Source organism: Convolutriloba macropyga, chromosome 14, assembly GCF_964194025.1.
Source record: "Convolutriloba macropyga chromosome 14, txConMacr16.3, whole genome shotgun sequence".
Lineage (NCBI taxonomy): Eukaryota > Metazoa > Xenacoelomorpha > Acoela > Convolutidae > Convolutriloba > Convolutriloba macropyga.
This window is the reverse complement of record NC_134481.1, coordinates 45153649-45166644: the sequence shown is the minus strand read 5'-3', so window position 1 is coordinate 45166644 and position 12996 is coordinate 45153649. Positions and strand designations below refer to the sequence as shown.

The 12996-nt window shown below is 38.2% G+C and overlaps 1 protein-coding gene across 1 annotated transcript in view; it reads left to right on the top strand.

Moving 5' to 3' along the window:
• Positions 1-12996, top strand: part of LOC142353071 (uncharacterized) — a 64083-nt gene that overhangs the window by 45152 nt on the left and 5935 nt on the right. The window contains exon 4 of the mRNA XM_075405265.1: positions 11682-11836. Within this exon, the coding sequence (XP_075261380.1) occupies positions 11682-11836 (155 nt within the window). The remainder of the gene's footprint in view (positions 1-11681; positions 11837-12996) is intronic.

Here is a 12996-nt window from a genome sequence, read left to right as displayed (position 1 = left end):
AAAAGTTTTCGATACTTCTTACTTTGGTTTTTCGGGTCGTAAGATGTTAAGTGCGACGAAGTCGGTTGGTTAGGTGACCCGGTGACAAAAACAGTTTCCCTGAATAATTTTTCTTGTGCTTTTGGTTAGGAATGTCGTAACTGTTTGAGATAAAAAAACACGGCGGGCCATGGGGTACATCTGCTCAAAATCCAAATTTCAATGTTTGCATGTTTGCAAACATTGGAATTTGGATTTTGAGGAGATGTAGACTAATGCCCGCCTTTTTTTTGACACCTACAAACAAAGGGCTATCTAGATCGTTATTTTGCGCTAATAAAAATTTTTGCCCAGATTTGGAATAACTTGTCTAAAAAATGAATTTATGTGAAGGCCATAATTTTTGCCTCAATTTTGTGTGTGTCTGTTTTGTTTGTGCCGTATGTGTTGTGCTCCAATTTTGGGTGATCAAATACTGCGCTCGTCGAATATCAAAAGCAGTTTTGTCTGTTTTGCGGAGAAAAAAAAACGTTTCATATCTGTCTCCAAGAAAAAAAACTTGGCGACCGTTTTTGATTTCACTCAGAACAATGTTCTTTTTTAACTCAGACACTGAGTAGAGTTTAGCTAAGGATCCTCTGTTGTGACAGATGAATTAAGACAGTTTTTTTACGTGCGCGTTTTATTATTGGAGAAAATTCCGTTCAAGTTGTGTTGGTGGGGTGATTTCGTACAAGCGTTCTGGTGCTCTTCCGAGGAAACCTAGTGTCATTCTAACGTGCTCGGCAATAAGTTATGCAGTTGTGTGTTAGTTGTGCTAGTTTTCCCTACAATTTAGCGTCTGCTAATGCTTTATGACAGTATTGAACGTTTAATTAAGTCCAGAAAAAAAATGAAATTTTTAAAGAAAAAAGTTTTCGATACTTCTTACTTTGGTTTTTCGGGTCGTAAGATGTTAAGTGCGACGAAGTCGGTTGGTTAGGTGACCCGGTGACAAAAACAGTTTCCCTGAATAATTTTTCTTGTGCTTTTGGTTAGGAATGTCGTAACTGTTTGAGATAAAAAAGCACGGCGGGCCATGGGGTACATCTGCTCAAAATCCAAATTTCAATGTTTGCATGTTTGCAAACATTGGAATTTGGATTTTGAGGAGATGTACCCTAATGCCCGCCTTTTTTTTGACACCTACAAACAAAGGGCTATCTAGATCGTTATTTTGCGCTAATAAAAATTTTTGCCCAGATTTGGAATAACTTGTCTAAAAAATTCTGAATTTATGTGAAGGCCATAATTTTTGCCTCAATTTTGTGTGTGTCTGTTTTGTTTGTGCCGTATGTGTTGTGCTCCAATTTTGGGTGATCAAATACTGCGCTCGTCGAATATCAAAAGCAGTTTTGTCTGTTTTGCGGAGAAAAAAAAAACGTTTCATATCTGTCTCCAAGAAAAAAAAATTGGCGACCGTTTTTGATTTCACTCAGAACAATGTTCTTTTTTAACTCAGACACTGAGTAGAGTTTAGCTAAGGATCCTCTGTTGTGACAGATGAATTAAGACAGCTTTTTTTACGTGCGCGTTTTATTATTGGAGAAAATTCCGTTCAACTTGTGTTGGTGGGGTGATTTCGTACAAGCGTTCTGGTGCTCTTCCGAGGAAACCTAGTGTCATTCTAACGTGCTCGGCAATAAGTTATGCAGTTGTGTGTTAGTTGTGCTAGTTTTCCCTACAATTTAGCGTCTGCTAATGCTTTATGACAGTATTGAACGTTTAATTAAGTCCAGAAAAAAAATGAAATTTTTAAAGAAAAAAGTTTTCGATACTTCTTACTTTGGTTTTTCGGGTCGTAAGATGTTAAGTGCGACGAAGTCGGTTGGTTAGGTGACCCGGTGACAAAAACAGTTTCCCTGAATAATTTTTCTTGTGCTTTTGGTTAGGAATGTCGTAACTGTTTGAGATAAAAAAACACGGCGGGCCATGGGGTACATCTGCTCAAAATCCAAATTTCAATGTTTGCATGTTTGCAAACATTGGAATTTGGATTTTGAGGAGATGTACCCTAATGCCCGCCTTTTTTTTGACACCTACAAACAAAGGGCTATCTAGATCGTTATTTTGCGCTAATAAAAATTTTTGCCCAGATTTGGAATAACTTGTCTAAAAAATTCTGAATTTATGTGAAGGCCATAATTTTTGCCTCAATTTTGTGTGTGTCTGTTTTGTTTGTGCCGTATGTGTTGTGCTCCAATTTTGGGTGATCAAATACTGCGCTCGTCGAATATCAAAAGCAGTTTTGTCTGTTTTGCGGAGAAAAAAAACGTTTCATATCTGTCTCCAAGAAAAAAAACTTGGCGACCGTTTTTGATTTCACTCAGAACAATGTTCTTTTTTAACTCAGACACTGAGTAGAGTTTAGCTAAGGATCCTCTGTTGTGACAGATGAATTAAGACAGCTTTTTTTACGTGCGCGTTTTATTATTGGAGAAAATTCCGTTCAACTTGTGTTGGTGGGGTGATTTCGTACAAGCGTTCTGGTGCTCTTCCGAGGAAACCTAGTGTCATTCTAACGTGCTCGGCAATAAGTTATGCAGTTGTGTGTTAGTTGTGCTAGTTTTCCCTACAATTTAGCGTCTGCTAATGCTTTATGACAGTATTGAACGTTTAATTAAGTCCAGAAAAAAAATGAAATTTTTAAAGAAAAAAGTTTTCGATACTTCTTACTTTGGTTTTTCGGGTCGTAAGATGTTAAGTGCGACGAAGTCGGTTGGTTAGGTGACCCGGTGACAAAAACAGTTTCCCTGAATAATTTTTCTTGTGCTTTTGGTTAGGAATGTCGTAACTGTTTGAGATAAAAAAACACGGCGGGCCATGGGGTACATCTGCTCAAAATCCAAATTTCAATGTTTGCATGTTTGCAAACATTGGAATTTGGATTTTGAGGAGATGTACCCTAATGCCCGCCTTTTTTTTGACACCTACAAACAAAGGGCTGTCTAGATCGTTATTTTGCGCTAATAAAAATTTTTGCCCAGATTTGGAATAACTTGTCTAAAAAATGAATTTATGTGAAGGCCATAATTCTTGCCTCAATTTTGTGTGTGTCTGTTTTGTTTGTGCCGTATGTGTTGTGCTCCAATTTTGGGTGATCAAATACTGCGCTCGTCGAATATCAAAAGCAGTTTTGTCTGTTTTGCGGAGAAAAAAAACGTTTAATATCTGTCTCCAAGAAAAAAAACTTGGCGACCGTTTTTGATTTCACTCAGAACAATGTTCTTTTTTAACTCAGACACTGAGTAGAGTTTAGCTAAGGATCCTCTGTTGTGACAGATGAATTAAGACAGCTTTTTTTACGTGCGCGTTTTATTATTGGAGAAAATTCCGTTCAACTTGTGTTGGTGGGGGGATTTCGTACAAGCGTTCTGGTGCTCTTCCGAGGAAACCTAGTGTCATTCTAACGTGCTCGGCAATAAGTTATGCAGTTGTGTGTTAGTTGTGCTAGTTTTCCCTACAATTTAGCGTCTGCTAATGCTTTATGACAGTATTGAACGTTTAATTAAGTCCAGAAAAAAATGAAATTTTTAAAGAAAAAAGTTTTCGATACTTCTTACTTTGGTTTTTCGGGTCGTAAGATGTTAAGTGCGACGAAGTCGGTTGGTTAGGTGACCCGGTGACAAAAACAGTTTCCCTGAATAATTTTTCTTGTGCTTTTGGTTAGGAATGTCGTAACTGTTTGAGATAAAAAAACACGGCGGGCCATGGGGTACATCTGCTCAAAATCCAAATTTCAATGTTTGCATGTTTGCAAACATTGGAATTTGGATTTTGAGGAGATGTACCCTAATGCCCGCCTTTTTTTTGACACCTACTAACAAAGGGCTATCTAGATCGTTATTTTGCGCTAATAAAAATTTTTGCCCAGATTTGGAATAACTTGTCTAAAAAATGAATTTATGTGAAGGCCATAATTCTTGCCTCAATTTTGTGTGTGTCTGTTTTGTTTGTGCCGTATGTGTTGTGCTCCAATTTTGGGTGATCAAATACTGCGCTCGTCGAATATCAAAAGCAGTTTTGTCTGTTTTGCGGAGAAAAAAAACGTTTAATATCTGTCTCCAAGAAAAAAAACTTGGCGACCGTTTTTGATTTCACTCAGAACAATGTTCTTTTTTAACTCAGACACTGAGTAGAGTTTAGCTAAGGATCCTCTGTTGTGACAGATGAATTAAGACAGCTTTTTTTACGTGCGCGTTTTATTATTGGAGAAAATTCCGTTCAACTTGTGTTGGTGGGGGGATTTCGTACAAGCGTTCTGGTGCTCTTCCGAGGAAACCTAGTGTCATTCTAACGTGCTCGGCAATAAGTTATGCAGTTGTGTGTTAGTTGTGCTAGTTTTCCCTACAATTTAGCGTCTGCTAATGCTTTATGACAGTATTGAACGTTTAATTAAGTCCAGAAAAAAATGAAATTTTTAAAGAAAAAAGTTTTCGATACTTCTTACTTTGGTTTTTCGGGTCGTAAGATGTTAAGTGCGACGAAGTCGGTTGGTTAGGTGACCCGGTGACAAAAACAGTTTCCCTGAATAATTTTTCTTGTGCTTTTGGTTAGGAATGTCGTAACTGTTTGAGATAAAAAAACACGGCGGGCCATGGGGTACATCTGCTCAAAATCCAAATTTCAATGTTTGCATGTTTGCAAACATTGGAATTTGGATTTTGAGGAGATGTACCCTAATGCCCGCCTTTTTTTTGACACCTACAAACAAAGGGCTATCTAGATCGTTATTTTGCGCTAATAAAAATTTTTGCCCAGATTTGGAATAACTTGTCTAAAAAATGAATTTATGTGAAGGCCATAATTCTTGCCTCAATTTTGTGTGTGTCTGTTTTGTTTGTGCCGTATGTGTTGTGCTCCAATTTTGGGTGATCAAATACTGCGCTCGTCGAATATCAAAAGCAGTTTTGTCTGTTTTGCGGAGAAAAAAAACGTTTAATATCTGTCTCCAAGAAAAAAAACTTGGCGACCGTTTTTGATTTCACTCAGAACAATGTTCTTTTTTAACTCAGACACTGAGTAGAGTTTAGCTAAGGATCCTCTGTTGTGACAGATGAATTAAGACAGCTTTTTTTACGTGCGCGTTTTATTATTGGAGAAAATTCCGTTCAACTTGTGTTGGTGGGGGGATTTCGTACAAGCGTTCTGGTGCTCTTCCGAGGAAACCTAGTGTCATTCTAACGTGCTCGGCAATAAGTTATGCAGTTGTGTGTTAGTTGTGCTAGTTTTCCCTACAATTTAGCGTCTGCTAATGCTTTATGACAGTATTGAACGTTTAATTAAGTCCAGAAAAAAATGAAATTTTTAAAGAAAAAAGTTTTCGATACTTCTTACTTTGGTTTTTCGGGTCGTAAGATGTTAAGTGCGACGAAGTCGGTTGGTTAGGTGACCCGGTGACAAAAACAGTTTCCCTGAATAATTTTTCTTGTGCTTTTGGTTAGGAATGTCGTAACTGTTTGAGATAAAAAAACACGGCGGGCCATGGGGTACATCTGCTCAAAATCCAAATTTCAATGTTTGCATGTTTGCAAACATTGGAATTTGGATTTTGAGGAGATGTACCCTAATGCCCGCCTTTTTTTTGACACCTACAAACAAAGGGCTATCTAGATCGTTATTTTGCGCTAATAAAAATTTTTGCCCAGATTTGGAATAACTTGTCTAAAAAATGAATTTATGTGAAGGCCATAATTCTTGCCTCAATTTTGTGTGTGTCTGTTTTGTTTGTGCCGTATGTGTTGTGCTCCAATTTTGGGTGATCAAATACTGCGCTCGTCGAATATCAAAAGCAGTTTTGTCTGTTTTGCGGAGAAAAAAAACGTTTAATATCTGTCTCCAAGAAAAAAAACTTGGCGACCGTTTTTGATTTCACTCAGAACAATGTTCTTTTTTAACTCAGACACTGAGTAGAGTTTAGCTAAGGATCCTCTGTTGTGACAGATGAATTAAGACAGCTTTTTTTACGTGCGCGTTTTATTATTGGAGAAAATTCCGTTCAACTTGTGTTGGTGGGGGGATTTCGTACAAGCGTTCTGGTGCTCTTCCGAGGAAACCTAGTGTCATTCTAACGTGCTCGGCAATAAGTTATGCAGTTGTGTGTTAGTTGTGCTAGTTTTCCCTACAATTTAGCGTCTGCTAATGCTTTATGACAGTATTGAACGTTTAATTAAGTCCAGAAAAAAATGAAATTTTTAAAGAAAAAAGTTTTCGATACTTCTTACTTTGGTTTTTCGGGTCGTAAGATGTTAAGTGCGACGAAGTCGGTTGGTTAGGTGACCCGGTGACAAAAACAGTTTCCCTGAATAATTTTTCTTGTGCTTTTGGTTAGGAATGTCGTAACTGTTTGAGATAAAAAAACACGGCGGGCCATGGGGTACATCTGCTCAAAATCCAAATTTCAATGTTTGCATGTTTGCAAACATTGGAATTTGGATTTTGAGGAGATGTACCCTAATGCCCGCCTTTTTTTTGACACCTACAAACAAAGGGCTATCTAGATCGTTATTTTGCGCTAATAAAAATTTTTGCCCAGATTTGGAATAACTTGTCTAAAAAATGAATTTATGTGAAGGCCATAATTTTTGCCTCAATTTTGTGTGTGTCTGTTTTGTTTGTGCCGTATGTGTTGTGCTCCAATTTTGGGTGATCAAATACTGCGCTCGTCGAATATCAAAAGCAGTTTTGTCTGTTTTGCGGAGAAAAAAAACGTTTCATATCTGTCTCCAAGAAAAAAAACTTGACGACCGTTTTTGATTTCACTCAGAACAATGTTCTTTTTTAACTCAGACACTGAGTAGAGTTTAGCTAAGGCTCCTCTGTTGTGACAGATGAATTAAGACAGCTTTTTTTACGTGCGCGTTTTATTATTGGAGAAAATTCCGTTCAACTTGTGTTGGTGGGGTGATTTCGTACAAGCGTTCTGGTGCTCTTCCGAGGAAACCTAGTGTCATTCTAACGTGCTCGGCAATAAGTTATGCAGTTGTGTGTTAGTTGTGCTAGTTTTCCCTACAATTTAGCGTCTGCTAATGCTTTATGACAGTATTGAACGTTTAATTAAGTCCAGAAAAAAAATGAAATTTTTAAAGAAAAAAGTTTTCGATACTTCTTACTTTGGTTTTTCGGGTCGTAAGATGTTAAGTGCGACGAAGTCGGTTGGTTAGGTGACCCGGTGACAAAAACAGTTTCCCTGAATAATTTTTCTTGTGCTTTTGGTTAGGAATGTCGTAACTGTTTGAGATAAAAAAACACGGCGGGCCATGGGGTACATCTGCTCAAAATCCAAATTTCAATGTTTGCATGTTTGCAAGCATTGGAATTTGGATTTTGAGGAGATGTACCCTAATGCCCGCCTTTTTTTTGACACCTACAAACAAAGGGCTATCTAGATCGTTATTTTGCGCTAATAAAAATTTTTGCCCAGATTTGGAATAACTTGTCTAAAAAATGAATTTATGTGAAGGCCATAATTTTTGCCTCAATTTTGTGTGTGTCTGTTTTGTTTGTGCCGTATGTGTTGTGCTCCAATTTTGGGTGATCAAATACTGCGCTCGTCGAATATCAAAAGCAGTTTTGTCTGTTTTGCGGAGAAAAAAAAACGTTTCATATCTGTCTCCAAGAAAAAAAACTTGGCGACCGTTTTTGATTTCACTCAGAACAATGTTCTTTTTTAACTCAGACACTGAGTAGAGTTTAGCTAAGGATCCTCTGTTGTGACAGATGAATTAAGACAGCTTTTTTTACGTGCGCGTTTTATTATTGGAGAAAATTCCGTTCAACTTGTGTTGGTGGGGTGATTTCGTACAAGCGTTCTGGTGCTCTTCCGAGGAAACCTAGTGTCATTCTAACGTGCTCGGCAAAAAGTTATGCAGTTGTGTGTTAGTTGTGCTAGTTTTCCCTACAATTTAGCGTCTGCTAATGCTTTATGACAGTATTGAACGTTTAATTAAGTCCAGAAAAAAAATGAAATTTTTAAAGAAAAAAGTTTTCGATACTTCTTACTTTGGTTTTTCGGGTCGTAAGATGTTAAGTGCGACGAAGTCGGTTGGTTAGGTGACCCGGTGACAAAAACAGTTTCCCTGAATAATTTTTCTTGTGCTTTTGGTTAGGAATGTCGTAACTGTTTGAGATAAAAAAACACGGCGGGCCATGGGGTACATCTGCTCAAAATCCAAATTTCAATGTTTGCATGTTTGCAAACATTGGAATTTGGATTTTGAGGAGATGTACCCTAATGCCCGCCTTTTTTTTGACACCTACAAACAAAGGGCTATCTAGATCGTTATTTTGCGCTTATAAAAATTTTTGCCCAGATTTGGAATAACTTGTCTAAAAAATGAATTTATGTGAAGGCCATAATTTTTGCCTCAATTTTGTGTGTGTCTGTTTTGTTTGTGCCGTATGTGTTGTGCTCCAATTTTGGGTGATCAAATACTGCGCTCGTCGAATATCAAAAGCAGTTTTGTCTGTTTTGCGGAGAAAAAAAACGTTTCATATCTGTCTCCAAGAAAAAAAACTTGGCGACCGTTTTTGATTTCACTCAGAACAATGTTCTTTTTTAACTCAGACACTGAGTAGAGTTTAGCTAAGGATCCTCTGTTGTGACAGATGAATTAAGACAGCTTTTTTTACGTGCGCGTTTTATTATTGGAGAAAATTCCGTTCAACTTGTGTTGGTGGGGGGATTTCGTACAAGCGTTCTGGTGCTCTTCCGAGGAAACCTAGTGTCATTCTAACGTGCTCGGCAATAAGTTATGCAGTTGTGTGTTAGTTGTGCTAGTTTTCCCTACAATTTAGCGTCTGCTAATGCTTTATGACAGTATTGAACGTTTAATTAAGTCCAGAAAAAAAATGAAATTTTTAAAGAAAAAAGTTTTCGATACTTCTTACTTTGGTTTTTCGGGTCGTAAGATGTTAAGTGCGACGAAGTCGGTTGGTTAGGTGACCCGGTGACAAAAACAGTTTCCCTGAATAATTTTTCTTGTGCTTTTGGTTAGGAATATCGTAACTTTTTGAGATGAAAAAAAACACGGCGGGCCATGGGGTACATCTGCTCAAAATCCAAATTTCAATGTTTGCATGTTTGCAAACATTGGAATTTGGATTTTGAGGAGATGTACCCTAATGCCCGCCTTTTTTTGACACCTACAAACAAAGGGCTATCTAGATCGTTATTTTGCGCTAATAAAAATTTTTGCCCAGATTTGGAATAACTTGTCTAAAAAATGAATTTATGTGAAGGCCATAATTCTTGCCTCAATTTTGTGTGTGTCTGTTTTGTTTGTGCCGTATGTGTTGTGCTCCAATTTTGGGTGATCAAATACTGCGCTCGTCGCATATCAAAAGCAGTTTTGTCTGTTTTGCGGAGAAAAAAAACGTTTCATATCTGTCTCCAAGAAAAAAACTTGGCGACCGTTTTTGATTTCACTCAGAACAATGGTCTTTTTTAACTCAGACACTGAGTAGAGTTTAGCTAAGGATCCTCTGTTGTGACAGATGAATTAAGACAGTTTTTTTTACGTGCGCGTTTTATTATTGGAGAAAATTCCGTTCAACTTGTGTTGGTGGGGTGATTTCGTACAAGCGTTCTGGTGCTCTTCCGAGGAAACCTAGTGTCATTCTAACGTGCTCGGCAATAAGTTATGCAGTTGTGTGTTAGTTGTGCTAGTTTTCCCTACAATTTAGCGTCTGCTAATGCTTTATGACAGTATTGAACGTTTAATTAAGTCCAGAAAAAAAATGAAATTTTTAAAGAAAAAAGTTTTCGATACTTCTTACTTTGGTTTTTCGGGTCGTAAGATGTTAAGTGCGACGAAGTCGGTTGGTTAGGTGACCGGGTGACAAAAACAGTTTCCCTGAATAATTTTTCTTGTGCTTTTGGTTAGGAATATCGTAACTGTTTGAGATAAAAAAACACGGCGGGCCATGGGGTACATCTGCTCAAAATCCAAATTTCAATGTTTGCATGTTTGCAAACATTGGAATTTGGATTTTGAGGAGATGTACCCTAATGCCCGCCTTTTTTTTGACACCTACAAACAAAGGGCTATCTAGATCGTTATTTTGCGCTAATAAAAATTTTTGCTCAGATTTGGAATAACTTGTCTAAAAAATGAATTTATGTGAAGGCCATAATTTTTGCCTCAATTTTGTGTGTGTCTGTTTTGTTTGTGCCGTATGTGTTGTGCTCCAATTTTGGGTGATCAAATACTGCGCTCGTCGAATATCAAAAGCAGTTTTGTCTGTTTTGCGGAGAAAAAAAACGTTTCTTATCTGTCTCCAAGAAAAAAACTTGGCGACCGTTTTTGATTTCACTCAGAACAATCATTATTTTACCGGTTTTCCCGGTAAGACCAGCATCTCATTCCCGGAAATACTTGCGGGAATTTTAAATTTCCCAGTTTCCCCGGTAAAATCCCGGCCGGTAAATCCCGGAAATACTGGCGGGAATCTTAAATTTCCCGATTTTCCCGGTAAGATCCCGGCGGAGAAATCCCGGAAAAATTGGCGGGAATCTTAAAGTTCCCGAGTTTCCCGGTAAGATCCCACTGGTGAATCCCGGAAATCCCGCCGAGATTTAATTTTTTCCCGGTTTTCCTGTCAGGGTTCTTAAATGTCCCGGATTTCCCGGCGGGAAATGCGGGATCTTGTTCTATCTTGGCACATCTTGAAATTCCCGGTAATTTTCCCGGTAAGATCCCCGGATCTTCCCCGTGTATTTCCCGGATCTTGTCGGGAAAAAAACCGGGATCTTAATAAGATTTCCGGGATCCGACGCACTGGGTTTGAATTAAAGTTGATCAAGACGTTTTTATGCAGAACTGTCTAAGTTCATTTTTTCAGTTAAAAGCAAAAAAAAATGACATACTCAGTAAATTTTTTGATCATTTTTTTTCGATTTACTTTCATTAACAATATTTTCAGGATTGGTTTTTTGTTAGTTGAATATAAGATTGATAAAATGATATACGAAATGAATATATTATAACGATATTGAGAGATTTGTTCATGTTTAAAATCATTCTCTGATCAGACTATTTCGAACGCACTTTAGTCTGGACAATAGTCTGGAACTCGTCTGGACAATGGTCTGGAACTTGTCTGATCAGGGGTCTTTTCGGTCTGGAACTCACCTGATCAGAGGCGGCTTCGAGCGCACTTCGAGCGCACAATGATCTTCGAGCGCATTCTCGTCTGATCAGAGGTCACTTCGGTCTGGGATGGTCTGATCAGAGGTCCCACTTGTCTGGGACGGTCTGATCAGAGGCGATTTTGAGCGCGACCTCAACCTGGGATGCGTGTTAACGTAAAATTGTTCAGAAATCGCGATAAGTCGAAATAGAAAAATTATAATTTTTTGGGGCAAACTGGTCTCACGTTTGGTTGTGATAGATTCATATCAAGTCCCACGGGCCGTTGAGGCATGGCCACGGCCCGCCAGGCATGGCCAGATGCGGTAAAAAACAATAATATAGCATTAGGCTTTGTCCAATTTAGGCTAATTGAACGCATAAAGGTACAGTGTTTTAAATTTCTCAACCAATCACAATCGTTGAAATTTCTACATTTTGGTACGTCTGTTTGTTAAGACGTCACCGTGACTTACATCAGAAATTCGGTACCGCAGAAGTCTGTAATGATAAAAATTGTTGATTGCGTTTCAGCCAAAAGTATCCAGGGTGAACTGGGGGTGAAGTACAAGTTACTGGACGACACTAAGTTTGCCCACCTGTGTTCTCTAGAATTCAAGTCACGTGAGTGTCTCAACGACTTCAACAACACCCTCGACTTCTGCCAGACAAAAGAGGTCGCAGAAAAGGTAGAAAGTAACATTCATGTGTATCGGCATCTATTCTGGCCCCTTCATTACAGATAGTGACTCAGTTATAAATTGTGTTGTTGTTCTTAAACAGCAAATTACAAGGTCAAAAAATGGCATTTGCTGCTGGGGAACAAAAATTTTGTGCCCGCGTTTAGCTGAAGGAGAAGGTGGAGAAAAGGGGGGCCCAGGTTGAGAATTTTGTTGGATTCAAACATAAGAATTGTCGGTTTGCGTGGGTTTTACTTCGCCAAAACCGATCAAAGCACCTACGTTTTTTTTGTCGTTTTGATCGCTTTTCGACGGTATTAAAACGTAAGAATCGACGGTTTCTGCTGTTCTAAAAATCTTACAAAAATGCCAGTCCCTGTCAGGAATCGACCCTTCCACCCCTAAGCTACTATCAACCTTCTCCTCCACTGCACCACCAGTCAATTTAGTATTACTCTACTTCTTTTGTATTTAAAACAAATTGAGACTGACAATACCGACAAAAAACGAGACAATAATCGTCACTTCTTACATCAAATACCGACAGTAGCGACGAAAACGACGATAATCGACATTTCCTACATAAGAAAACCGACGAAGTCGACCAAATTCGAGAAAAAACGACGCTTCTTGCGTCGATTTCATCGCGTTTCCTCAATCCGGATGGAGGTTAGTAGATCCGTGAATGGTATGAAAGAAGAAAAGAAGAAGAGCCATGTGTAGATGTCATAACTAATTCAGTTTTTGTGCTGAAGGAGAAATAAAAATAGCTGATTAGCGCTGACAAGAGGTGAAAATAATTAAAGAGCTGATTTGTAAAATTTCGTAAAATTTCAACAATAAGTAAGCATTTTCCCGCAAACATTTAAAACGCGATCTTGGCGCTCTCACCTCAAGTTTCTCTGCGCTCTTCGGCTCTCTTCATCTTTCCTAGCATCAATCTAAGCAATTGATTCAACCCCACGAAGAAAAATCACCTCGTTCGTGGAAGAACAATAATCTGTCACAGAAAACAGAAAAGTATTCTCTATGTTTATGTCAAGATTCAATATTTATTGTCTAAACAAAAAATATTTTGACCTTTTAAATCTTTTTTAAGGGCCAATACGACAAAAACAATTTTTTTCGTAGTCATACATTTTGTAAAATGCATTCACGAATGAACGTAA